The following is a 27,956-nucleotide window of genomic DNA, read 5'->3' on the forward strand; positions in this document are numbered from 1 at the left end:
CCTGTAGTTTAGAAACCTGCTGAAGAATGCTGCTATATCTCCTGGATGGATTGGTCTGGTGCTTATCTAGGTCTTCTGAGCATCTCTAAACAGCCACCTACTTACCCCCCGATCCATTAAGTCTGTGCATCTTTCATTCTTGGACCAGTTCCTGGGGCTTTTTGTGTTGTAAAAACCTAACCAGTTAGACACAAAAATGTATTCTGCCTCTCCCAGAAAACTGTGCAACTGTATTGTTAATGTGCGTAGGACACGTACGCATTTTCACCACCATTGGAACAGCAGGAGATTTTCTGCTGCAGGCAGGTATGGCAACTGAGTGAGCAACAGCTGCAGTGTCCTGGAAGAAAATGCAGTGTGTTCTTTTTGCAGCGAATCAGCTGCTCTACGTGGCATAGAGACAGCAAATTCATTTCCCTGGTGAGTCACTAAGCCTCCCTAAAGCCTGGTATCTCCCAGGCTTTCAGCTGAGGTGGAGCATATTACCCCCCTCCCAATACAATTGAAACCTTAAAGGCTTAGTCAAACTCTTAATTAATTAATGCTTGTGTAACACTTAGAAGATATAACTCACTAGATGAGCACTAAGTCTGTTGCTAATGATTTTAAAGCTACAAAGCATCTTCCTAAAAACCTTTGAAATCAGCAATTATAATGTTCTGTCGTAGATGGAAAGGCTTTGATCACTCCAAAGCAGGAAATAAATGCATGACTTAAACTGGAGAAATACAGGGACAGAGCAGTGGCAAACTGCTAAATACACTGGCATGGCAGAGGGCCAGAGGAAGATTTGCTGTTTGTCCTTCCAAAACTTGATTTGAAGCCATTTCAGTTATTCTGGATTGCACAAATTACTGTGAAAGTCCTAGAAGTTTGCAGTTGCATGTACTTATGGTCTGAAGATACAACTTACTTGAAGAATTAATTTTGATTCCCTCTTCACTTTTTTTTTTTTTTTTTTTTTTTTTTGTAAATGACTGTGCAATTACAAGGCTACATCTGATACAGTGCTAGAATTAACCTCATGAAAATATTCTGACCTGTCCTACCTTCTGTTCCAACCTAGATACTTTAGTAAGATTTTGTAAAAATTATAAAATAAAAAAAAAAGCAAACAACAAAAACCCACACCTTTGACTGGAAGCCTGTTGTTTTCTGTTCACTAGTAGGAATATTTTGAAGAGAAACAAACTATCTGTGGTGTAGAAGCTTGATTTTGCTGTCATGTTTTCTGAGGGCAAAGCATGAGTCTGTCTTCTTTGTTTGGCTATAGCTGGTTGTGGGTTCAACAACTGCATCCAACAAGCTGTGTCCTGAACTTACTCAGCTTTTTATGAGGTGATTAAAATTTAAGAGGTTCTTTGGTATAGAGCAATGTAGTCTTGCCTTGCAAGCTTTCTACACTTCCTCAGATAAATTCCAGTTATTCATGGGTAGAAGTAAGAAAATAACATTTTAAAGCAAATCAAAAGGTGTTATAGAAATAGTCTGGTTTTAAGTATGTATGGATATTTTTAAGGTGGTGTCATGATGTCATGTGCAAATAATGTGTACCTGTTGAAGGCATCTTCAGAAGCATTCTGTTTACCTAAATTAATTACTTAATAAATTCTTCCTAATAGATGTTTGAGTAAATGTAAATAATCTTCAAGTTGCTTCTTGAAGGAACAAGCATTATTATAATGGTTGTATATCATAATACCAAAATAAAGTTACATCCAAGTAAATGAGGGGAAAAATCTATCCCGCTACTTGTCTGTGAGCTTTCCACTGAGAGATTAAAAGTTAGTATTATGTCTGTTGATGCAATACAAATATGCATCAGAAATTTTTGCAAACCTTTGAGAAATATGTAACTAGCTGAGGGAAATACAGCCATTTAAATTACACATTGTTCTTATTTCACATGTTGGATATTTAAACAAGAATGGGAACTGAGGTTAAACTGACATGAGGAGATGCTGTATAATCAGGAAGCTGCTATCATTTATTATTTATGTATTGATGACATCTAAATGCATTTATCAGTGACCAGGGTTTCACTGTGTAAGGTACCCCATGAACACAGAGCAGGAATATGACACCTGCCTTAGGGAATTTAGAAATAAAATAAAATAAATAAAATACAGAAAGAGAAGCTGATAGGACAAAACAGATGGGAAGAGCTGCGAAGAAAAAAGTCACATATTAGTTGGTATAAAAAGCAGCTGAGTTGGCAAAGCAGCGATCTGCCACTACTTTTCTAGCTGTTCCTGAGAGTGAGTTTTCAAAGAGATATTGAACAGGTCTGTTTTGGTTCCTCATCTGTAAGGTAGAGGCAATAATACTTTACTCAAATGTGTTTTGTGTGAACAAGAGCGTGCTTGCATTTCTAAAGCTCTTTCAAGAGAAGAAAGGTTACCTCCGAGTGTTATGTTACAGGGCAGCGTCCCTCTGTGATGAAGTTGTGCAGGTAGCCTTTGCAGTCTCCATGAGACCTGAAGCATGGGTGCAGGCAGGTTCGTCTTCAGTTGCCTGGAGACCCTGGTGCAGGCCCTTGCCTGCCATGTAAGCCCCAGACAACACTTACAGGTGAGGAGAAGCCTGTGAGGTATGCTGCTTTTGATACTGAGGTAGCCCTTTCAACATGACCACAGCCTTCCTAATGGTGTTATGTGAGACTGCACGTATATTTACACCCAAAAACTTGGGTCAAAACAGCTGATCTGAACATTTATCATAGAACTGTTTTGGTTGGAAGGGACCTTAAAGATCATCTAGGTCCAACCTCCTGTCATGGGCAGGGACACTTCCCATTTGATCAGGTAACTCAGAAACTCATCCAACCTGGCCTTGAACACTTCCACACCTTCTCTGGACTGCCTGTTCCGGTGTCTTACCACTCTCACAGTAAAGAATTTCTTCCTAGTGTCTAACCTAAATCTGCCCACTTAAAACCATTACCCCTCATCCTATGACTATACACCCTTGTTAAAAGTCCCTCTCCATCTTTCCTGTAGGCCCCCTCCAGCTACTGGAAGGCCGCTATAAGGTCTCCTCAGAGCCTTCTTTTCTCCAGGCTGGACAACCTCAGCTCTCTCAGCCTGTCATAGAATCACAGCATCATCATGGTTGGAAAAGACCTCACCTAGTCCAACCATACACCCTGGGGTGGGGGGGGAGAAACAGACCCACAACCACTGACCCCACAAAACCAACATACAACCGACAAAAAACCCACCATGCCCACTAGAGCATTCCCCGAATGCCACATCTACATGGTTTTTAAATACCTGCAGGGATGGTGACTCCACCACCTCCCTGGGCAGCCTGTTGCAGTGCCTGACCACTCTTTCAGTAAAGAAATTCTTCCTAATATCTAGTCTAAACCTCCCCTAGTGCAACTTCAAGCCATTTTCTCTAGTCTATCATTATTCACTTGGAGAAGAGGCCAACACCCACCTTGTTACAATCTCCTTTAGGGTAGCTGTAGAGAGCAATAAAGTCTCCCCTCAACCTCCTCTTCTCCAGACTAAACAGTCCAAGTTCCCTCAGCCTCTCCTCATATAACTTGTTCTCTATACCCTTTGGTTGCTCTTCTCTGGACATGCTCCACCAACTCAATGTCTTTCTTATAATGAGGGGCCCAGAACTGAACTCCAGGGGCGGCCTCACCAGTTCCAAGTTCAGGGGCATGATCACTTCTCTGCGTTGCTGGCCACACTATTCCTGATGAAGGCCAGGATGCTGTCTTCGTAGGAGAGTGTTCCAGCCCTTGATAGTCTTTTTAGCCCTCCTCTGGACTCGCTCAAACAGCTTTATGTCCTTCTTTATCCTACAGTGGATCATCATAGAATCATCATAGAATCATCATAGAATCATCATAGAATCACAGGGGTTGGAAGGGACCTCGAAAGATCATCTAGTCCAACCCCCCCTGCCAGAGCAGGGTCACCTAGAGTACATCACACAGGAAGGCGTCCAGGCGGGTTTTGAATGTCTCCAGAGAAGGAGACTCCACAACCTCTCTGGGCAGCCTGTTCCAGTGCTCTGTCACTCTCACAGTAAAAAAATTTTTTCTGATATTGACCTTAAACCTCCTATGCTCCAATTTGTATCCATTACTCCTTGTCCTATCACTGGTCATCACTGAAAAAAGCTTAACTCCATCTTCTTGACACTCACCCTTTACGTAATTGTAAACATTGATGAGGTCACCCCTCAGTCTCCTTTTCTCCAAACTAAAGAGACCCAGCTCTCTCAGTCTTTCCTCATAAGGGAGATGTTCCACTCCCTTAATCATCTTTGTGGCTCTTTGTGGATCATCTTTGATCATATTCCTAAACAGAAATTCTTACCCCATGTGACCCAACAATACCAAAAACCATGGACTGCAACAAGACTTGTTACTTCATGGTCCCAACCTGAAAGGTAGCATGGAGAAATGTGGCAAAATCTGATAGGTGTTTACTGTATAAAACAAAGCTCTAACATCTCACAAAAGCAACAGTTATACTGAATGGGGATGCCACTCATGCCATTTTATCTAACTGCTCTAATTTAATGTTCATATGCCATGGATAACTAGTAGTGTGGTAAGAAAGTCATAATAACATCCAAAAAAGTTAGGTTTTCCTCATGTGTAGTAGTCCCTACAGCCTGGGTCCACATGTTGTATTTGATGAGAATAATAACAATAATAACAATATCCTGTGCCATTCTTCATGTATCATTCTTCATGCTAGGGAGGAGGGCATGTGAGCATGGGCCTAGGGCTGGTGGCTGTTAGCAGTTGTTTGCCATTTGCCGCCATTCCAGTTCCATGGGGTCTGGTGGACACCCATGGTCTAGGTGGTCCCTGGTGCTGAAGAAATCACAGCTTTTCTCTCCCATGCCCTCCATGCTGCCTGGTAAAACAAGACATGGATAACTGTTAGGCTGCCATGTTTGCTCCCAGATGCCACCTTGTCGTCTCCTGATACATGACTGGTGTCTCTAATTCTGGCTTCGGAGAGCTGGTGCTCTGTATCCTCTACTTCTAATTCCCAAGTAAATGTTGTCTTTTATTTGTGACTTTAATTTGTGATGATGAGGACAAATACCAACATTGACAAAAGCTTTAAATTGCACAAGTGAGAAGTGGATAAAAACCTACCTTTTTTTTTTAACAAAAAAAAAAGCATGTTAAAAATTAACTAAAGGACCATTCTGGATTTTGGTTTTTTCAGTAAATAATGACTTATGGGAGGGGGAAAAAAAAAAATTTTAAAAAAAAGGTGAGTGCTACTGACAGAAGGAAAGGTGTTAATGGCAGTTTCCAGAATCCTTATTTCAGAGTTCATAGAAATCCAACAGAGAAATGAAGAGAGACGAAAAAGGGAGGAAAATAAGACCAAAAAAAAAGAAAGTGAAAGGAGAAAGAGGAAGGAGGGAATAAAGAAGGAAGGGAGAGGGGAAGAAGGGAGAAAGTTTACAGATGAGACACACTTGGACTTGGCACTTGTGCAACTTCTGTTTATCTCATGTTTTTCAAGTTTGGTGTTGCTGCAGTTTACATCTACTCACCATTTGTAATTACTAGAAAAGGAAACTGGAGAATGGAGTTAAATTACTCCTACTGTGACTTTTACAGGCATCATATCACCAAACTCAAAGAGAAATTAAATTGACTGAACCTAAGTTTTATATCTCAGTTGTTTTTAACAACTCACTTCCACACAGTGGGGAAAATAAAGAGTTTCTTCTGTTTTTAAAAAGGCAGCCAGCTGGAGTTTACAGCATAGCAATTTGAGTTGTTCATTCATCACAACAAAGAAAAAAAATATTCAGAGCAAGAGATGAGTAGTCTTAATATATTTGTTTTAACAGCAGTTGTTTATGTAACTTCCTTGGCATCACCACAACCGTGGTATCTAAAGATACAGAAGTATGCAATACTTATAGCAAACTCATAATAAAAGAATTCTATAAAGACACGTGTTGACACTTGCAAGGAGAAGTGACACAATGAGAAGATCAGTGATGGGTTTGGATAAGTAAGAGGCACCACCCACCCTGGCCCCTTACCCACACTTCCACACTGCCTTGGCCTCTTGTCTGGGTAACCCACAGCCCCTCCTCTCTTCTACTCCTAGAGCCCCTTATGCACTCCCCTTCCCCTCCTTCTCTTCCTGGGCCACACACGTGGATGTGACCCAGATTCGCCTTCAGAAAATCCTGTTCTTCTAGAAGCAGGGGAAGTTATTGTCTGATAGGGGAGGAGAGAGTCCTGCAAAGCAGATGCTGCGTAATTGTCCCTTGCTGCCTGTGGCAAACTTCCATATCTGAGATTATAATTTAAATTTTGTTTATACAGCATGCAGCTCCAATGCAGCTAGAGTTCTCTGGATGGTCTGGCAATATTACAAATCAATCATAATAATAGTTGTTAATAAGTGAGTCCTGACAGTGATATTCAGGCCATAGTGACCATTGTAACCTGAAAATTCCCAAGGAGCTTTATTGCTTTCAAAACAGAAATGTGTATCCTTATGCTGAAAGGTAATTTGTTTGGAATAGGGCATGTCATTTATAATTAATGCATCCAGACCTAATGCTGCCACCTTCCTCAATGTGCAAAACCAAGGTTTGATGATAAAACTCACTGCTCCTGAGCACGGCACATTGGTACCTCTGTGGACAGAGTATGGTTGGGCATTACAGATCAAACAGGGACTTCTCTGGTTTGCAGCAAAACATAGACCATTGGTAATAACTGGGTTTTTTGGGGGGACATCTGAAGAGGAGTTAAAAACTTGTACTTGTCAAGACTCGCTGGGAAGAGCTTTAGCATGCAAGTAGGAGCAGTTAAGCTGGCATAGCATCTGAGTTCATGAGCTTAAGATCTTTTTCAGAGAGACAATATTTAAAATAAATTTCAGCTAAATTTCACAATTATTTTAATTGGAGAAAACAACTCCCATTCTTTTTGATGCAATATCTATAATTAGTGCTATTTTAAGAAACCACCCAAGGCTTTAGTCATGAAAAAACATGTGCTTCACTGGGTTACGTTCAGTCTAGAAAATAAAATGTGTTCTACTTGCAGTTCTAAAGGGAAAATCTTTGTTCATTTTCTTCCAAGCCAGAATTCCATGACGGTTGTGATGAATATCCTGGTTTTATAGGAAAAAAAATAAAGAGCTGTTATTTCCCATGGTAATAAACAAACAAACAAACAAATAAATCTAACCTGATATTTTCAGAGGGAAAAAAAAAACATAATAGTGCAAATCCTGATCAAAATAATTTCTTCTACCCAGTTCTAAAATGTCCATAAAATTTTAGGTGCACATCTGTTAGGCATTGCACTCTTCTGACATATGTTATTGTCCTGATTTGAGCCAGGAGGAAGCCAATTTTCCTTTTACTGATTTTTTTTTTTTCTTCAGCAAGTTCTCTTTTAACTAGCAGCAAGTGTTCCAGCTAGTGGACTGATAACACTGGAATGTTTATGTTACTGCTGAGACTCCAAGGTCGCTTCTTTGCTCTGCCCCACAGAGGCTATCGAGGCAGAAGAATCATATCTGTAATTAGACAGACAGCAAAATTGGCCAGAGATGTTCCGTTCCATATGTCTATGTAAGCTCAGAGGAAGGTCAGAGATCACAGAAGACAACTTCCTTTCTGTTTCTTCTTCCCTTCTCTTCCATCCATGGCTGGCACCCAGGGAGCACTCCGTCCATCCATCACCATAGATCCCCAGGCTCATGCATTTCTGACCCTCATGACTCTCCCCTCAGCTCCTGTCTGCTCTGCCGCTCTCTCCAGCAGTGCTCCGGGACTTTTCAGGACTGTTCCCAGCTAAGGAGAGTGCTGTGGGAATTGCTGGGGGTGTAGGGAGGCAAGAGGCTTTTGCATATTCCTGAACACAATTGTATATTATTGTACATATTTTCTTTTATCATTAGTGTTTCATTACAGCTGTGTAGTTTAGTTTTCAATCCAGAAAAGCCTTTCTCTCCATAATTTTATCTCTCCTCCCCTAGCTGGGGGAGGGGATCAAGAGCATTGTTGTCCCTGGCTTAATTGCCAATCCTCAGTCAAACCGTGACAGTTACACAAAAAATAAACTTGTAAGAGTAAGATAATATTAGGGTAAGAACTAGTGTACGATATCTAGTCTTAGATTTAAATGACTCAGATACTCAGAAAGAAATTAGAAGTAGTTAACTGCTAATGCAAATGACCTTATAGCAAACTCAATTTGAAGAGTATTGGTTCCAAGTATAAATGAGCACCTGCTTTCTTTAATGTAGAAAAATATCTCAAACTTGGCCAAAGATGTGGAGTATTCAGTGTTTGAATAAGAACCACCTATGATTCACTATACACCAGCATAGCCTTGTAAGCACTATAAAGATAAAAGTAGAAGTTAAGATACCAATAAAACCAACAGTACCTTTTTTCCTGCAGTTATATTGTTCCATCTCCTTTCCTTCCAGTGTTAATATGGACCTCATAAGAGACCAGGTATGTTTTACTGAATTAATAAAACTTAATCCTTACACAAATAAACTGGTATCTTGCCAGTATAAGAGCAGTGAGCCCCTTCCTTTGGCAATAAGCCAGGCATTTCTGGGTAAATTAAAATGCAACCCTTTCATCACTGCTTGATTTAGCAATTAGTTGACATCAAACCAGCAAATATGCACTAGGCAGCGAATATAGAATGTGTTTTCTCCATATTAATACACTAATCTGTCTTTCATTACTACCTTCATAGTAGGCAGAATTCATGCTGATAGAATTTCCATTATTTACTTTAAAAATACCCCAGTCATGTTAAAGTGTTAGCTTGCACTTACCTGGCACTAATCATAGATGAGATCTTCCTTCACCCTTAATCTCATTATGACAAAATGAACGATGACAAGCCTTGAGAAAGTAAGTGTGTGACAATTAATAAAGAAGTGGTTTAGATAAGGAGTTTGCTTTGATGATGATGACAAGGCTCAGCCTATGAATCAGCAGCATAAGAGGAGTATGCTGAGAAAAGACAACTGTAAAGATAAAGGTAAATTATGAAATCTGAATGAGACCCTGAGGACTAGGGAAGATAATGATAGGTAAATCAAATCTGAGGTGTGGGCTGGGGCACAAACATATAGGTGAAAAGGGGAGCTTCGATTTGGTGAAGAAAAAGGGAATGTTCAAGCCATGAACTGTGTTATATGCAGCCCCAGAGAACAATTCATCCATCATTCAGCCCATTGCTGGCAGCTTGCTTTCCCCGGGGAGTTAATTTGATGGCAACAGCCTGCCCTTAGCTGTCATTTCTACCAGGGCTGGAAGGCTTACTTCGATCACACTGAGATTATTGCACTCGCCAGACACTAGGCATGCACACAAATAGGTGTCTGCCTGCTCTGGATTAAAGATAGCCACTAAGAGCAGGCCAGAGCAATTAATTTGGCCATTAAAAAACTCTTGTTCTGCTCCTAAGGTGACCCTGGGAAAAAGGATACAACTGATTCAACAATGGCAACCATCTTTCTGCCATTGCCTGCATCAGTTCTTCAGTGACACATGAACCTGCCCTGACAGCAGATGAAGTTGTGGGCCTTGCCCACCAGGTTGGCCTTTGCATTTTAAAGTGTATGTAAAGAGATTAAACAGAGCAATTAAAACGTTAGAAATCTGGAAATATGTGCATATGGAATGATGGCTGGCAGGAAGGTTAAACGGACAACTTAAAGTTAACAAATACTAGATTGAAACTTCCAAGCTGTAAAATAAAGCAATAATAAAAGGAAAAATTAAGGATGAAAGAAAGGAGAGAAGAAAGAAAAGAAACCAGAAAACAAAAGAGTGAAGGTTTGTGTCCTGTTCCAGATTAACAAATAACTTCTTAGAGAAGACTTTTTTTTAATTATTTTTTCCAAAACTCTATTTTCGTTTGTACTTTAAGCTCCACATAAACTCTACAGTTTTAATTTCCTTTGTCCTGGAAAGAGATATGAAACATTCATTTTCTGATTTGGAAAGGTGCAATGAGTTAATTTTGATCTTCAGCCCAGGGGAAAGTTTCACCAATAAAATAAATAAAAATGGCCAGATACGCACTCTAAGGTCTTCGGCACATTGACCTGAGAAGTGAATGGGTTCAGGTATTTATGAAAAGCCATGGTCCCCTGAGAACTTAATAATGGTACAGTCTCTTAGAGAAAGCCAGGATACATTTATGTGAAGCTTGGAATTTAGAGTAAAAGGCTAGACCTTTATTAGGTTTTTCTTTCAGACATCATCTGTAAGATGCCTAGGAGGTTCATGATGACATGGATCCTTTCCTCTGTTGTGTCTCAGACTACGAGAGAAAGGAGAGTTAATGATGTTCCATATATTCTAACCATTCAAGGACTTAATATTTTTTCCCTTTGGGATGAAGATTAGAACTTCCCTTTTCTAATGTAGACTTTGATGCATTTATCTATTTCTTGTTGAATTAAATTATCTGTAATACAAAAGGCACTGTTCCCATAGATGGGAGCCAGCACACCAACAAAAGGCATGCCTTACTTTTTCTCCAAAGGCCTTACTCTTTCTCCTTCCTGCTTACTTCCATGTGTCATTCTGTAGGAGTAAAAAAAGAAATCTTTGGTTTTTCCTTTTTTCTCTTCTTTTGCTTTGGTATACTTGTGGAGAAGCCTGTAGTTTAGAGAGAGGCAGTACTCTTCATCATAAATTATAGGAAGCTTCAAATAACCAATGTCTGTAGCTAGGAAAATTTGCAGTTCCTATAAATGAAACACTATATAATTTCTATATTGCTTGTTCACAGCAAAGCTATTTCTTTTTTATGGAAAGATTTATTTTGATGAAAGTCCCTTGAAGCTGATGGTAAAAGTAATGTAGGAAGTTCCTGATACAGAGTACCAGAGAATATTGTGTGAGGTATTGAATGCTGAAATGCAGAAAACTATGTCGATATATGAAATTTATTTGTTGTTAGTGGTAGGTATTTAGGGACTGAAGAAAGATTTTTCCAGTTTCTTCTCCCAGCTATTATCTATTCTGTGCATATCTTTAAAAAAAAGATCACTTGGAAATTCAGGATTTGTTTCTTTTTCAGATGAGTGTCAGGATGCTTGATTTATTCCCAGATTAATTTTAAGAGCAGAATTTAAGGTACAGCCTCAAGGTTATCTTTGAAGTCCCAGATGGAGGTCACTACATATATGTATGCATGATTATTGATGTCAACTGAAGGATTTTTACTTACTAGATTTTCTCTCACACACAGAACAAATGGTTGAAAAATTTACTCAGAACAACCCATATCTCTTACTAAATAATCTATTTTCTTTTACAATTAAATGTGTTGTATTGTTTAGGAATAATGGTAAAATCTTGTGTTTTGGATGAGCAGATAATATAAAGCATAAGACCTACTTAGCTTTAAAGGAGAACTGGGTAAAGGAAAAGTTTCTTCCAGTTCATTTGTGGAAATTGTGTTCCAAGCTATTTCAATTAAGTGCACTTTAAATAGCATTATGAAGTTTTTGTACTCTCAGATCACACCTCAGGTTAATGGTCTCAGCAAAATCAGCGGCGATACGTCCTGTTCCTGCAATGGAGCTAGTTTCTTGTGGGGGGACTTAGGTGCAGAAGAGAGACAAGAATGAGCTTTGTCATTAGGATTGTTACATGATAGTGTGACTTAAAAATAATTCACAGCTTGTCAGAGAAACTAGCAATTAACTCTGAACTCTGTAAAATTTACATCCTTAAATCTAAAAGAGAAACTTGTCCAATTAGTAATTATCTTTATAGGCTGTATAAATAGACTCCAGATAAAGAAAAAATTGAATTCCTTTTATTAACAATCGTGAGTTTCATTAGATGGAAAGGGCTTTACTATGAAAATTTAGATCAACTGAAAACCTCAGTGTGATTCTGCTAGAAAAAAACCTCAAATATATATTTCATTATTGGATATTCCTTCAGCGTGGACGTAACAGAGTCACGGGAAAGGTTTTGCAAGTGCAGAAGCTGCTGAGGAAGACTCGGAAGCCAGCAGGGGGAGGGTTCTGTGCAGGGGACACAGAGTGTTAGTTAGCCCTAAATGAGCTGAGAGGAGTGGATTAAAATCAGAAATACAAGCTGAAGCACTTGGGACAGGCTGTGCATTTCTTGGTGCCTTTGGAGTAAGAGGCTGTTCAAATAAGACATTGACCTTTCTTCATCCCGAGACATACTATTCACCAAAAGGTTACTCTAACAGGACTGATCCAGATCCCTCAGAAAGATCTCATTTTCTCCTCGAGGCATTTTCTAACAGCAGGTGTATTGCTGCTTTTCAGGGAAATGTTTTAAAAATAATTCATGGCATTCAGTTGCAGAATATCCCATAAAAACATTTGAATTTGAAAGACTGAAGTCTCACAAGCTCTTTTTTCAAAATTAATTCCTAATAATGATATATAAATATAGTTGAAGAAATTGTAATATCTGGGAGACCCTGTCCTGATCTCTCGGCATTCAAAGTCCTTGGACGCAAAATTACAGTGATGTCCTATGGACCAAAACTGATTTCAGGGAAATTTTTTAAACAAAATTTATAAGCACGAGTCTGAAGGGGAATATGTTATTCTTACTTTTGAAAGAATGTTATGACAAAAACTCCTGTCATTTTTAAAAAGGTCAGCAAAGCCAAGATGCATTGAGGACACCTTATTGGTCAGTTGAAGGTATTACATATTTGTTTTGTTTTATGTGTGGCAGATGCACTTCTGTGACTTGCAGAGTGCTATTTTTGACATAAAGAAGCTCACTATTATGGCATATCAGAATAGCATTTTTATTCTACGTGGGATATTTCCAGCTGTTTTGACTTTGCAGTGAATTAGCTTGAGGTAGTTGGATATTGATTATTCATTTTAAAAGACTATTTTACAGTTACCTAAAATATATTTTCATTACCGTTTAACTAATTTGCAGTTTTTTACTGTAAACTGTATTTTAGGGGACAAAAGTATGCATTGTTTGAAAGTTTCATCACAATATTCATTGCAGTGAAAGCTTGGCTGCCTGTTTTCTCTGCAGACTTATGTAAATTTCTGGGGACCTTGTGTGAATGGAAGGAGTCTGAATTTGTGTCCATGGTAATCTGTTCAATGTGTAGAGGAAGTTAGAATGGCATTAACCCATGAAAAGGATCAGTTGTTTTCATGGAAAGCAGTCAAGACATGCTTTGAATTCAGATAGTCAACTTAATCAGAGCTGGACATCGTTTTTTAAGGGTTTCTCTTTGAAAGAGCTTGATGCTGGTCACCTGCTACAGTCAAAATACATCATTTATCTCTAAAGGGGCATAAAAATTTAACAGTTAGCTGAAGAATGGATACATCCCTGCAATAAAGAAAATAAAAAAAAATCCTGCAGTTACTTACAACTTCTACTTGGCCAGCTAGATGCCTCAAAATGCTGTAGTTGTCCTGGCTCATTACCTGCCTTCTGCCACTGGGAGCTGAATGAATTTGTGTGGTGCTTTTTCGGGGCTAGAGCAGCACCAGCCCTCACTGCCTTCCTGCTGCAGTGGCAAGTCCTGCCGGAGCAGGGGTGGCCAACATGCCTGAGAGGCAAGACACAGCAGGGCTCGATCAAATGTGGTGACTCAGAGTCTGATATCCACCTTTGCAGGAGATAACAAGAATTCAGGTCTAGGTCCCCACCTCATGTTGCTTTTCCTCAGATATAAATGGTTCTGCTGGTACAGCTGCCTGGGTAAGAAGAAAGTGATTAAGAATATATTCCCCTTTACTAGAAGAAATTGTATGTAGCAGCCTCATTTGGGTTTTTCTCCTGCATTTAAATTGCAATAGAAGAAAGAGTAGCATGAGGCAACCTGTGTTTATTGGCTGCTCAGCAGAGATTTAAATTGCGAGGTTCAATTATACCTGTCTCAGCTCCTTCTGTTTCAGCTAGTGAGAGTAAAAGATCCTTCTGTTCCACATGTTAATTAATTTGTTACAGGATATTTCCACAGTTTAATGCTAGACTTGAATTAGAGATGGCTTGCTTTTGACGACAAGGAGGGTGATAAGGTTAAAAATAATAAATACAATTAATATAATAAAATAAACATTTCAGTGGCTATAATTCATGAAAGATTTTTTGCAATATCTGTTTACTGCTACTTGAACATTTTATACCAATGTTAGCTAAATGAATTTGCTGTATTGCTGCATGAAGCTGCATTTAGAGTGCATTGTAACTGCATTTCCTGGCCTTTATTGAAAATGCCATTACCCAACAGCTTTCCACTGGGAAGAGAAAGGTCTTTCAATGCAGAGCTCTGAATTAACACAGCAAGAGCAGCTGGAACTTGCCCCTAATCCAATTTAAGAGCTGTAAATTCCCAGAATTGTTTTCAGAAGATCTACTGTGCTCTGGGCATGGAGATGTTTGGACATTAAAACTATAGTGGAAAACATGGTAACTGCTCAAGGCATAAGGGAAAAGACCACTGATGGATGATCACAGTGTAAGTAACAACATCATCTCAAAGAGACAGAGGAAGAAAAGTTATGTAAGTACTGCAATGGCTGGAATTTTTGTTGGATATTTTAAGTGTCGTTCTCCAGAGAAGCAGACAATAGCAGCAAAGATTTTCTTACAAAGTTGCAACAAAAAGAGAGAATTACAGGAATCACAAAATCACAGAATTACCTTGATTGGAAAAGACCTTAGAGATCACTGAGTCCAACCATCAACCTAACACTGACAAGTCCTTTCAACACAGAAGAAGGAGCTTCACAACCTTCATCCTTTTCCAAATTATGAAACATTTGCTATATTAGTAGATATGCCAAAGTAGCAATGAATTCAATAATCAAATTCTTATTAAGTGTACCTTTACACTTTCCTACTTTGTAATAACAGAACTAGGACTTGGATCAGAAGAGAACCTGTGCATTGCTCTTTAGGTATTCCCAGATTTCCCTCAATGTGACAAGAGACAGCCAGATGACAGACTACCTACCCTTCAAGAATATCTCTTGCCTTTACAGGAGCTTATGGGTCAATGGCCAGATCAGGCTATTCTTGTTGTCCAGGTCAGAGATGAATCAGAATGTCCAGTAACTTTCCAGAGGAAAAAGCGATATTAACCATAGCAGTAGTCACCTAAATAAGCCTTTCCAGAGGAACTGCATTTTGAGGGCGAATTGTGCCAGATTAAAATAACACTGCCCATGAATTTATAGGCAGTGTACTCTGTAGTGTTGGTTAGGCCAAAATCTGCTCTATCTTATTCTGAGTGGAGTGAAAGCCAGTACTGTCTAAAAACAGAATTTGCTCGTGGAACATGGTGGATATTGCAGCCCAAAAATGAGATTCACATAATTCCCAGTTCTGTAAGAAAGCAGTGACGGATTATCTGAGATTCTTCCGTCATTAGATGTATCAATTTGCAGTCATGTTTTGCTGTCCCTGACGGAATTTCAGACTGTTAAGGGAGATACTGCTAAAAAGCATCTAGGGACACATTCCCTTACATCTAAGCAAGGGAAGAGACAGTCATATCACTTGCTCCAGCCAACTTCTCAAAGTTAACTTTGTTGCTTACCTTGATGCAAGTAGAGCATCTGTTACAGAACAATAAATGATGTTTATTTTAAGTTTTAATAGTAGCTGCATTTTTGTCTAGGACAAGTACTACTACTGTTTTAAATGCCATGGATGGCATGTGTAGTATGCAAATAGCGGGAAAAGCCGTGTTGGGTCGTACCTGAATGTGGTATTGTCTGACAGATACTTTAGAGAAGCAGGCATGAAACCCACAGTAGGTCGAAGTGAGATACTTCCTCAGTCTTTTCTCACACATCTCAGCTATGCCAGGAGCCTTTCTAAATGTATTCTGATAGACCCAAATATTTTTTATATCTTTATAGATATTTTGATTGTCATTTAGCTGTTAGGCTCAGTGGTTTCCTGCAATGATAATTGCCTAGATGTGAAAAAAAGTGTATCTTTTCACTGATTTTCTTACTTTCAGCATTGTCATTAAGTCCCCAGGTGTTCTTGTTCTTCTAGACAGAGGGAGAACAAAAGTTTCCATTCTTCATCTCAGCAACATTTGTTATTCTTTATATTTGTCTTCTTCCCAAAATAAGCATTCCTAACCGTTTCCATCTCCCTTTGTTTGGAACTTCTCCATGGTCAATTTCATCAGTGTTTTCTCTCACCCAAGACCAGCACAGAATGCATTTTTCCAGATGAAGTCACACAGATTATTTATGTAGAAGAGCAATAATGTTGTTTCTTTGGCTTTTAATGACATAGTTCCAAATTTATGCTTGGACTCCAGCTATACAATGAATGAAGGACTTGATTTAGCTGTTCAGGGATGCCCTTGTCTCTTCTTTCAGCTGATACAATTAATTGAAAACCCAACAAAGTAAAAGTAGTTTAGTTTTTCTCAATATATTTTTAATTTTTTTTTTGATGCTACACCTATCAAAGCTGCATATCATTTGGTGGTGTTATGTATTTACTTTGCTTGTTATAGGTCTCTGAACTTCTTTGCAACTATCATCCTACCCAAGCTGAATAACTGAAACAGCAGTGCATTGCAACATTTTGGCATATCCTCTTGAATCTTGTAGTTTAACCATTTCAATTTCTGGAAACTTAGTACACATTTTGAAGACTTCTAGAAAGTGGCAAGTCTATCAAAATTGGAAATATTTTTATTTGGAGCATCTTTGAAAAACCGTGCATTTTGTTTGCTAGACATTAATGCCAGTGTACTAATTTGACACAATTGCTGTTTCTTGAATGTCAATTCAAATTATATTACAGTCATCACTCATAATGGTTCGTCTGCTTCACAGCGTGACCTGTCTGCTGTACATGTTATGTGAGTTTCTCAAGAAAGGCCTCTGCTACCTTGTGTTCAAAAGCTGCTTTTCAGATTTGCACCTGCATTGTTTCTCTAAGCTTTGTCCTGTTGGGCCATTTGACAAACGGTAATTGCAATCTTACTGGTTTGTTACATTGTGCTGAATGCTTTATCCTGCTACCCCCTAGAAATTAAATTTACTTTTCTTTGCTAGGCTCTGTGGAATAGACATATTAATACCTATATATTATTAGGGCTCACAACTGGTTTTGGTACAGAGTCAGCTGTATGTTCCTCTCTTAGAAGTTTTATTTTTCCCAAGATGTTCTCCAGGGCCTAGAAGTTTAAACCTTCCTTGCTCACTCACGGAAGTGAGTCTTAGCACCCTGTCCATTTTGTCTGTTTGGGCCTGCACACTTAATTGGAAGCATTTATAAGAAAACAGGCAGTGAGAAAGCTTCTTCTCAGTTTATATGTAAACTTCCAGGCCATTGCCTATTCACAGCTCTGCATTGCTCGGAGTGAAGTGCAAGGCGGGCTTCCTCCCTAGCACAATGGCAGAAGTGTCTAAATGGCTCTAGTACAAAGCATCCTAATTACTTGCCCAAAGAATATTCACAGAAGACACTCTGAATCCAGCCTATTGAAGTTTTTCCCCATACCATAAAACCTTTATATAAATATTCATAAGGGAGAGAGGGACAGGCAGATATGCTTCACAGCCTGCTACTGAATGCCTTTACCCCGGGTTTTATTACTCTACACCTAGGCCAAGGGCACCAGGTGTCTGTTTATCAAGAGATTTGAGGATCTTTGAGAGCCTGCAATGGGAGTTCAGTGTTAAAATGCCTTTCTAGAATTAATTCCTCAACACCTAAGAGCCAAAAGTCTTTAGTTCTGTTGGGAATTGAGGTCTAAACCAGTAAAGAGCTTACGCAGATGGACTCCCAGTGTGGGAATGACTTGGTCAGTCCTGCTGTAAATTCGTGAGTCACTTCAGGTGCATTGAAACCTACTTACAAATTTAAGCATGCTCAAAATGTTAACTCAAATACATTTTTAAATAATGTTTTCCCCTGATTCTGGTTGCTCTTAATTGACAGAGCCATTCATTAATTTATTAATTGGCAATAAAAATAATTTAATTTTGGTGAGTCATTGCAATTAAATAAATAGAAATTGAATAGTTAGGAACGTGGTATTTAAGTTCTTAATGTGACAGTGTTTAGTTTGTAGTAAAAATTTGCCTATGAATCATAATGACATTCTCAGGCTTCCTGATTTTATTTTCAAAGATTTAATTTCTTACTGCTAGAAAGTCACAGTCAATTTGCAGTTGGTTATTGAGTGTTGACAGCTGACTGCCACAATATATGAACTTTCAGTTGCATTGAACTAATCTGAACCTAGGAGGATTGCGGCAATGAGATTCTCAGTTCAAACCGTGTTTTGCACTCAGTGTAAGATTGCAAATAACATGAGGTCAGAACCTCCATTTTGTGGTTCAGTGCACAAATTAAGGCTTTTCATGGAGTGCCACCTCCACCTGAGACCTGGAAGAAAAGCTTTTTACTGCCTTAGTGAAAGGTTGGATTATGTGGGGAAATTATTATTGTAGTAACGTGTAATTTCATGTTTACAGTGATTGACTAAACTGTATCTGTTGTCTTATGGGGCTATTATTTCCACATTTTGGGTCAAACCTAGTTCAGCTAGTTTTATATCTGCTAACAGAATTCACCAGGGATTAGAGCAGAAAGAACATGAACTAACAAAACAGTGGTGTTGTTTTGTTTTTTCTTTCTTTTCTTTTCTTTTTTTTTTTTTAAATCACCAAATTGTCTTCTCCCTGCTATTACTGTTATGTAAAATGTGTGTAAATTAGACATAAGAAGGATGAGGGGAGAGGAATGTATGCTTGTAAAGGGGTATTGTGTTCTGTCTCCTTTCACATGTGCCTTATAGAGCTTTCCAGGCAGATTTACCTCCCCTTGCCAAGATGATGACCATATTTATTAAATACAATTGAGCAAGATACATGACTGTGTAGATCATGAAAAATATCTGGCACCCTCCTGAGTCCTCATTCAGATATTATTAGTATCTGAATTCCAGAATCATCTGTGAAGTTCCAGTTTTGTGGGTGACATGGTACAGAACTAGGATGGGATTTATATTTCCCTCAGGGTACTCTCTCGGACATACATAAAACATGAGACAGAGTTTGACCTCAAAGCTATATCAAATGGTAGATGCAATATAGATAACAAGGTACTGAAGAGAATTAAAAATTGAGTCAAGAAAGGAAATGTGAACAAAATTGATTTTTAAATGGCATGACCTTATTTTATTTGATATCTCTTATTTTTTCTTTTAAACTGTCAGGGAAAAAAAGTCAAGTGTTAATATTCCTGTAGTTAGCTGCAAAATAAACAATCACCTCCGGAAGCAATCAATACACTTTTCTCTTTTTTTCCAGCAGTCTGTGAAAAGAAAAATAGTGTTCTGTAGAATAATAGAATAATATTATGTTTGATGAAACAGAGAAGCAGATACTGAACATTTGCTTTTTAAAACAAGAGTAAAACATTTTTAAACAAGAGTCAGACTGAAAAGTGAAACTTAAAAGACAGACACCCAATTCCAGAGTTACTCAAGTCCTGAAAATACTGAAAAGGAGTTGCCTGACTTCACAGATACCCCAGTTCTTAACCTGAAAGTGTCCCAAATGCTTAAAGTTCTGCTTCAGAGTTTGCTGAAAATTTCTCAAGTCTGAATAGTGTGGAACAGCTTGGAGACTATTTCATACCTTAAGTATGTTTCTAATTTACAGAGTTAGTCATCTTTCAGGCGCTCTTTCAGATTTAAACCTTGTTAGAACATGTTGAAACAGAGTTGTTCAGTTAAGCTCCACATAAGGTATTAGTGGCACTAATTCTCCTTTTCACTACATTCAGCCTCTCCTACGAAGACAGGCTGAGAGTTGGGGCTGTTCAGCCTGGAGAAGAGAAGGCTCCGAGGAGACCTTATAGTGGCCTTCCAGTACCTGAAGAGGCCTACAAGAAAGCTGGGGAGGGACATTTTACAAGGGTGTGTGGTCATAGGACAAGAGGCAATGGCTTTAAGGTGGAAGAGGGGAGATTTAGGTTAGACATTAGGAAGAAATTCTTTAGTGTAAGAGTGTTGAGACACTGGAACAGGTTGCTCAGGGAGGTTGTGGATGTCCCCTCCCTGAAAGTGTTCAAGCCCACGTTGGATGGGGCCCTGAACAACCTGATCTAGTGGAAGGTCTCCCTGACCATGGCAGGGGGGTTGGAACTAGATGATCTTAAAGGTCCCTTCCAACCTTAGCCATCCTATGATTCTGTAATTCTGTGATTGATTCCATGATACTGCTGGCTTGGACATCAGGAGACAGGTTCACTTTATTCCTCTGCCTGGGGCGATAGTAATCTACATGATATCTTTGTATTTAGCCCAAGAGCTTCACAGACTCTTTCATTTCACTCTTCCATGCATGTTCAGAAATATCCATTCTGGAGAGATAAGCACAACTCTCCCACCTAAAATATGTATTGTCAGCTTCTTTTCAGTGAGTAGACTCTTGAATGCTGAATCGTTTACCAGAGAAGCCTTAAAACTCACTGTTGCCAGTGATTCAACTAACTGTTAATGGCTGTGTAGGAAGCTGAAGCCTATCAGATCCTCTTGCTTCATCTTCACGTAGTGTCTAGTTGCATGAGATCAGAAGTGGAAGGAGTCACTTTGTAGTCAGAGTCAAGGTGGAAGCAGGTAACTTAAGCAGATTGGATCACACCCTGTGGTATCCTGAGGTCCCCTCCACTTTTTCCCCTGGCTGGTTAGAAATTTCAGAGGCCCTGTAAGCCCCAGGCATGTAAAATTCCGGTAGGGTAGAAAGTAAATTGATCAAACTGGAGTCCTTGTTGCTTTCTGATTTACAAATGCACTGAAAAAATATTATTAAATGTGATTTATAAACTTCAGCTGATACTATATGGATTATCCTTTTAATTCACGGCACAGTTCACTGTAAACTTGTGACAGGTTAAGTAACCAGAATGCCTCTAGTGCTTAGTGGTAACTGCTTTTAAAGGAGATCAATCGATCTTTTTTTATTTTTTCCTTCTTAGATTTAAATACAATTTGTTTTAGAAAACACACACACCAATTGTCAAATTGTAAGTGGTGTTTTTGTTGTTTTGATTTTATATCTAGTGCAGGAATGGTCTCACTTTTTCAGTCCATATTGGAATGAGCAGCCTACACTCCAGCATAATGAAGGGAACTAATTCTCTTTACAGATACCTGAACATGTACTGATGCCTAAAATAAGTCTACACACTGTGGGTAAAAAAAAAGATTTTTTAATTTCTCCAAGGCTGTGAAATTTTTGAGACCCATCTTGACTAAAGATTTAAACACTTTCAGGGAGAAAGAATGTGTGAAATTGTAGAAACGGGCTATTGCACCATTTAGGTGGTTTTAAGGATTTTACAGATGCCATTAAAAAATTAAATAAATCCATAAGAAAGAGACCTTACTCAGGTAAATATAGATGGTTTTCTCAAAGGGACTTATAGATAGCTCCTGTCAGTTAGAACTTCAAGACTGTTAGCCGATTGTGGTCTGAATCTTTTTATTTCCTCTGACAGTATAAATCAATAATTATTTCAGTTGAGGCAATGAAGCTACACCTTCATAGGATGGATGAAAGGTATTAGAAGTGTGTCCTGTGACCTTCCTGTCAAAGGAAGGAGAAAGAAGTTAAAATAGTTGAAGAAAAGCTCTGTTTATCGTAAGAGATGGCAGTTTTAGCTGTGTTTCAAGTTCTGTGTTTACTTTTGGAAGCAGAACCTCCATAATAAAAGTCTTTCTGATCTATTTAATTGTATTATTTTTCAATATTAAAAGCATTTATCCTAACTTCTTTTTAAAAGAGTTATTATTATTCCAGTTTTGCAGTTTGTCTTCGTTTCTGACTTCTTTGTAGTAACTTTGTCTGGTGTCCCACTTCTTAGCCACTAGCCACATGCAGTTTTTCATTTAGCTACCCTGTATGTTGTTCTTATCATACCATTTAAGTTTATGCCACAAGCCGTAATTCTTCTCCAGTGAAGAGATTTCAGTCTTGTTCTAAAAAGATGTGTTCTGGTTTGGTTTGGTGTTTTTTTTGGTAGCGAGGGAAGTGCCACAGGAGTGGCTCCAGTAAGAAGCTGAGAAGCTCTCCCGGCTCCAAAAATCAGCCAAGGAGCCATTGGAGGGACAATAGATGCACCTCAGGGATTAACATACGAAAGAACAGATAAAATACCTGAGCAGAGAAGAACTTAAGTGAGAAGAGTGCTGGGAAAGGAGAGCGGTGCTGGTGGTTGGTGAGGAAGAAGGGGAAGAAGGTGCCCAAGCAGAAATTTCCCTGCAACCCATGGCGAGATGGCAGCTGTCCCCCTGCACTCGTGGAGGAACGTGGTGGAACATTCCTTGAAGGCGCCAGGAGGGGTGAACTTGGCCAGTGGACTTGGATTTTGTGGCCAGAGGATTTGCTGCCTGTGGACTCTGATCATGCAGCTTTGGAAGACCTGGTGCGAGGGGAGTTGGCGGTTCCCGAAGGAGCCTGTGACTGTGTGAGAAGTCCAGGCTGGAGCAGCTCTGGACCTCATGGGAAGGATTCATGGAGGAGAGGTTTGTGGAGGACTCTCTCCCATGGGAGGGACCCCATGGGGAAGCAGGGAAGGACTGTGAGGAATCTTTCTTCCTCCTGAGGATGGCACAGCAAGAACCACCAGCCTGGGAACTGACTCTAAACCCCATCCCCTGTCCCCCTGTGCCGCTGGGGGGAAGGAGGGAGAGAAAGCAAGGAACAAAGGGATTTGGGCCTGGGAAGAAGGGAGGGGTGGGATAACATATGCAGGCCCTGCTCTTTGTGTTGTCTGTGTCCTGTGTGTGTTTGATTAGTGTGAAATTAAATTATTATTTTTCCCCAAGTTGAGTCTGTTTTGCCTGGGACCTTAATCGGTGAAGAACCTTCCTTGTCTTTTGTCTCAACCCATGAGCCTTGTCCTCCTCATCTCATTGGGCCATGGAGCTGTTTCTTTCTTATCATGTTGGGCCCAAACTTCAACAATATGACTTTCAAAATGTTTTACAGGGTATAAAAGGGCTGATGAAGAATAGAGATAGTAAAACAAATAGGGCATAAAGACTGTGCTACCTCAGTCTATGTATGAATGAGCATTATCCAAGACATTAACATTTAGGCACAAATCGGTGCATCTTCATAGTTGTGTCAGTTTATGTGATGGAAAACCTGAACCTGAGTAAATAGTGCTTTGTCCTTCTAAACGGTTTGTTGAGTGTCTGGGCACGTATAACGTATTTGAGAAAAAATTTTAAAACTGCTTTTCTAGTTCAAGACATTTGCCTGGTTACCCATCTCCTGCAGTAACCAGTAGCAAATGCCTAGGCAAATGCATTAAAATAGGGCAAATATGCAATAAGAATTTCCGAGCATTATCCTCCCAGATTCATCAGTGGACTTAGTGAGCCTAAGGTGGTGTCAGTGTGTTTAAGAGATGTTCATGGAATTCCCTTTCACAGAGTTTTCAAATCCTTTCCAAACCTGTGCAAGCTTCTGGTATTTACAGCTTCCAGGTTCTGCAAGAGCAGAAACAAAAGTGTACATACCAGAGATCTCATGAGACACAATTTGTTTATGAAGAGTAATTTTGTGTATCTCAGAGAGAAATAATCCCATATTTTCAGTGATTGCTCACATCCTTGCTGGCATCCCAAGAGCTCCTCTGCTCTTCCTTGGCCTAAGAGCCACAGGTCGAGTACTGCCTAGGTCTGTTTTAATACCAACACAGCCTTTACCTCCATGACTGTGATACATTGCCTTTATCCATGTATACTAGATGAATGCAAATGACTTCAGGGTCTATTCTGTACTCTCAAATCAGATTTTGGGACAGGAGGAAAACACCAAGTGAGATGTAACTTCCTAGGACTAAACTGTGTTGGCAATCTGAATGCAGAGTTAAGAGTGCCAACCCCTATTGCACACACAGGCCATCAGTACCTCGTTGTAGAAAATCTCTCAAATGCAGATTTTACCTAAATGTGGCCCAGTTCCCATAAATAAGTCATTCTGATGTCAGAATCTCATAAATGCTGTCTCTGCTGCAGGTGCAGCTCACAAGTTCAGACTGAGTGGACATAAAACCATAAGTAGATTGTGTTTTTGTCCTCTTGAGTCTAGCAGCTGATATCTCTTAACACTGCTGTGGCAAAAACTACATGCCTAAAGGGCTGGTAAAATTACAGCAGCTTGATATAAATTACAGTGCCAGATTGAGCCTGAGCTGGTGTCTTGCATAACAAAGCAGTGTGTTGAGTGTAGCACCCCAAACATACTTTGTATGTTGGGCGCTGTCCTCAGACTACCCGTTTTACTGAGGCTTAGGAGGAGGGGTGCGTAGTGGATGTACTTAGGGCTTGTTGCCTCAGCATCTTGCAGAGGATTTTCCCCAACAGAGTTCAGAGTTTTAAGGTCCCATTTCCACTCCTCTGACTCATTATGCTGGCACCAAGTGCCAAATCAAGAGGACCTCTCTCAAAGACATTTCTTTCTGTTAATCTTTAAAGCTGTTCATTTTTTTTACTTTTTACATATGAATACACATTGAAGATCTGAATGTTTCATTCACAGCAGTGAATCAAAAGCAACTCAACTGAGGCCAGTAAGTGCAAAAGGAATGTCAGACCCATGTCAGGAGAAAGAAAACCTGGTTATTTATACTTTTTGGACAGGAAGAAATATCTACAAGATCTTATTAGTCCAATCACTATGCTTAAACCAGAAATCTGCCTTCTCTGTTTGATCACCATGACTGAACATGAGACAAGGTCAGCCACAAATCAGTTGATCCCACTACCCCTCATGAGCAGAGGAGCAAGCATTTGCCACCATTATTCCTGACTTCCGAGGCCTTGGGCACTGGAGTAAGCACTATTTGGACAGAATATAGAAAGAACCAAGTCTCGCAGCCTCAGACAGAAATCTTCAGCTTTGAAGGAGGGTAGAAAAAGGGAACAAAAAGCATCCCACAATAACTTATATGTCCCCTTGACATGCATAGAAAGATAACCATAAAACTGCTTCAAACATGATCCTGCAACTGAATTGGCTTGTTCTATGAATAAACAAACAGTCTATGGAAACATGTTCAACAGCTTCCTGGAAGCAGAGCAAAACATTAAGGGTTTTTTTCTTTGTAAACCTAATTCTTCATAGAATTCAAACTATTTTGGGCACTGGCTGAAGATGTCAGTCAGTGTCACAAGAGTCATGCTGACTGTCAAGCTGATCAAGCTCAAGTGTCAGTATCATAGATTTACATAAAAAACCACAAATTTGAAACCAGTTTTGCTTTCTCTTTTGTGAATATGTTCCCACTATTATTATGTGAATTTAAATTAAATGTGAGGAATTTAAATACTCAATTTAAACAAAACTGCCTACTGTCATATACCAGGAGCAAAAGGGATGTTAACTTGTATAAAATAAAATAAAATAAAATAAAATAAAATAAAATAAAATAAAATAAAATAAGAAATAAATAAAATACAATAAATAAAAAAAATCATTCCAGCTGGTTTCCATGCTGTTAGCTGGTCAACACTGACTGTCTACATAGCAACATTTTGTTGGTTGCATGGCTGTGAGTGTACTGTGAAGAGGCTGTGGGAGCACAATAGGTGAATAGCAGAGGAAAGAAGGTGTATGAACTCCTGGCATTTATAAAGACTTCCCATAAGATTTACTGGGTCTATAAGTGTGTAATGCACCAAAAAAAAGGTGAACCTTGCCCCTTTTTTCTTGTTCATTGAAGCTATCACTCCTTGTCCTCCAGACCTCTATGTGGAATTTAAATGGTGGTGGAACGCTCTCACGCCCAAACCCTGCGTTGTTAACATATGAATGCTCAACTAATTGTTTGAAGTAACAATTAGAAGAACAACAGATGAAGGAGGAAACTAGAGACAGCAACTAATGCCTGTGAATCAGAACTTAAACAGCCTTCTTTTACATAATTAATTAAAGAAGCAGGCACAGTGCACATAGAGTTGAAAATGTGGTCCAAAGACAATGCTGGTGCATGTAAATCCCTTTTCAGTGCCGTAAATTATCTGTAAGGTTTGATCTTTTTGTAAAAATCTTAGTCATGAGTGAATGTTGCGAAGTGTTGCAAGAGGGTTTGGTGTTGGTTTTTTTTTGGCGGTGAAGGAGAAAGAGAAGAGCAAAACATTTAAGGGCAGTTGCAATTTCATGGAGGAGGCAGAATGCCAGCTGAAGTTATTAAAACATATGGACTTCATAAAGGTAGCAGAAAGTCATTATAAGACACAGAATATTTCTAACCTTGCAAATACCAATTATGATTTAACATCCTCTAATCAGCACTGCATACTTCTCTACATTAAGGAAAAAAAATGGAGGCTATGAAACTGTTTCATTAAACTGTATTTATTGCAGCATGTGAGCAGAATTCTGTGGCACTTTCTCAAGGAAGTAATCTATGTGTGTGCTCAATGTGCTCTTATGCAATTATATCTTAAAGAGGTTATATTGTGCTTCTCTGGAACAGTATTTAGTGAAGCTAGTTAACATTATATCTCTCAAAACGACAGTCTCAGAAAACATACATCTGCAATTTATATATATTAATAAGCATTAAGGGGCATAGTCGTATATTTGCATACATCAGTAGTATTGCTAGAGTTGTACTGGCATAAAAAGGATAACAGTGAAGGTTATTCAGTAGTCAGAATAAATCAGTGAACATATATAAGTAAGATATTTCCCTCAAGAGAAATATTATGTCATGAAAAAGTATCTAATACCTAGCTTTCTCACTCCATGAGCTATGGAGCTTTCTTACTCCATAAAGTTTGTGGAGATATAAGTAACTTCACATGCTTCAACTATAATACTGCTGCTAATAGTAGAATGTTGAATGACATTTTTAAATATTTTGTTCACTGTCTTTAAATGGTATCACTATTAAAAAGTTAGAGAAAACAAGTGAAGTCCAGACCACACTGAAGTGAAAGTTGAACTTGCATTGACCTGCAAGGAAGGAAATAAAAAACTTAATGGAAAACAAAGAAAGCAGACATAATGGGAACACAAAGAAAGAAAACTAAGTAGAATGATGGGGAGACTAAACCATTAGTCCTACCAGTATATATATGTCTAGTTGTAAGATAAGAGTTAAAAAATTAATAACAAATTACATGAAAAGCACTTCTGTTTGCTTTGTTTGTGTCCTTTATATGCTACAAGGTTGATGGTTTTTATGTTGTTAAACCAATACTTACCATTCCAGGCTTGAAATGAAGACAAAGCAAATAATCAGCAATTAAGACAGTTATTATCTTGTTGGAGGGGTTTGTGTCTTCTACACTTCACATTGCTGTTAGGCTTCTGGTATTTATATTGTAAATTCTTTTCTATTTTGCAGATCTGGTGTACGGATACTATAGGCAACAGCGGAAATTGATTGAAGAGATTGATTGGTCATATACAGGTAAGCAAGACTGTCTGTTGAAGAACTTACTTCACTTTGATATTTTCATGTTCGTTGTTACAACTTCAAGTGCCTGTTTTGTCTGTATACTAGTTTCCATAACAACTGCTAAGTAGAAATGGAGGAAATCAAGTCAGAGAAATTGCAGGAACATTAGTAGAAACTATTTTCATCTGGAAAGAGAAAGTCCTCATGGTTAAAACCTTAACCCTGAGACACGACTTACAAGATGAAGGCTGGGCCAATAAATTGTTATGTGCTCTTTTATCATCTGAATAAGACTGTTCTGGCAAGTTTAAAAAGCAGACAGAAATGCTGAAACAAGGCACAGCATGTTACGTGGGTAAGAACATATCCATATACTGAATATGAACTCCTACATTCTGTTTCTGAGCACCTGCCATCCTTTCCAGCTTTCACCCTGATTCTCAAAAAACATCAGTCATTTGGACTTTTCATTTGCATAAGTAAGAGAGCTATACCTTTAC

At 38.9% G+C, this 27,956-nt stretch overlaps 1 protein-coding gene across 7 annotated transcripts in view; it reads left to right on the forward strand.

The window, feature by feature from the left end:
• The window catches only part of PTPRZ1 (protein tyrosine phosphatase receptor type Z1), a 135,157-nt gene that overhangs the window by 12,135 nt on the left and 95,066 nt on the right, over nucleotides 1–27,956 (forward strand). For all 7 annotated transcript variants that reach the window (XM_051618123.1, XM_051618145.1, XM_051618134.1 and 4 more), the window contains exon 2: nucleotides 27,403–27,468. In XM_051618123.1, the coding sequence (XP_051474083.1) occupies nucleotides 27,403–27,468 (66 nt within the window). The remainder of the gene's footprint in view (nucleotides 1–27,402; nucleotides 27,469–27,956) is intronic.

The sequence above is a fragment of the Apus apus genome, chromosome 1 (assembly GCF_020740795.1).
Source record: "Apus apus isolate bApuApu2 chromosome 1, bApuApu2.pri.cur, whole genome shotgun sequence".
Classification (NCBI taxonomy): Eukaryota; Metazoa; Chordata; class Aves; order Apodiformes; family Apodidae; genus Apus; species Apus apus.